A 548-nucleotide genomic window follows, 5' to 3' on the forward strand; every position below is an offset into this window, starting at 1 on the left:
AACTTTGTTGTATTCGAGATCCCAGCATTTTACTTGACGGTCCTCGCCGCAACTGAAGAGATACGGATGGCGGGTGCTCACTGCTAATCCACGGACTGTACTTACATGCCCTGTGAGGGATACCTTTAGTTGGCCGGTTGCCAAGTCCCAGATTTTGATTATTCTGTCAGCAGCACCAGTTGCAAACCACTGAAAAATTCAATTAAATTTTATTTTTTGTTGTAAATTAGTTTTTATTTAGTTTTAATCTAGTTGATATTAATTTACCTCATTGCCTGGTTCAACTGTACAGCATCTAACCCACCCTAAATGTCCTGAAATGACTCGGTAGAGCTTCCAGGGTGCATGCCACTTTGGTTTTGGCATCACGCTTGCCCTCTTCATCAGACTTTGGCCCTGAGCGTTTTGTCCAGGCAAGGGTGTCTTTGTAGCAATTGTTGTTGTTGTATATGGAACGACAGCTTCAGTGTTCTCGGCAATCGTACCTGGTGGAGGAGGATTGGGTCCTGCTTCAACATCATGCAGTTGTTTCATTGCTTTCATCTTCT

The 548-nt window shown here is 43.6% G+C and overlaps 1 protein-coding gene across 1 annotated transcript in view; it reads right to left on the minus strand.

The window, feature by feature from the left end:
- Positions 1 to 3: 3 nt before the first annotated feature.
- The window catches only part of LOC135803121 (pleiotropic regulator 1-like), a gene marked incomplete at its 3' end in the record, with an annotated part of 815 nt that continues 270 nt past the window's right edge, over positions 4 to 548 (minus strand). The window contains exons 2-3 of the mRNA XM_065316735.1: positions 268 to 546; positions 4 to 189 (exon numbers count right to left, since the gene is read on the minus strand). Of these exons, the coding sequence (XP_065172807.1) occupies positions 4 to 189; positions 268 to 546 (465 nt within the window). The remainder of the gene's footprint in view (positions 190 to 267; positions 547 to 548) is intronic.

This window comes from Atheta coriaria, unplaced genomic scaffold, assembly GCF_025399875.1.
Source record: "Atheta coriaria isolate IRGN ID8LTWV9N9 unplaced genomic scaffold, Caltech_Dcor_3.1 scaffold3199_size1337, whole genome shotgun sequence".
NCBI lineage: Eukaryota > Metazoa > Arthropoda > Insecta > Coleoptera > Staphylinidae > Dalotia > Dalotia coriaria.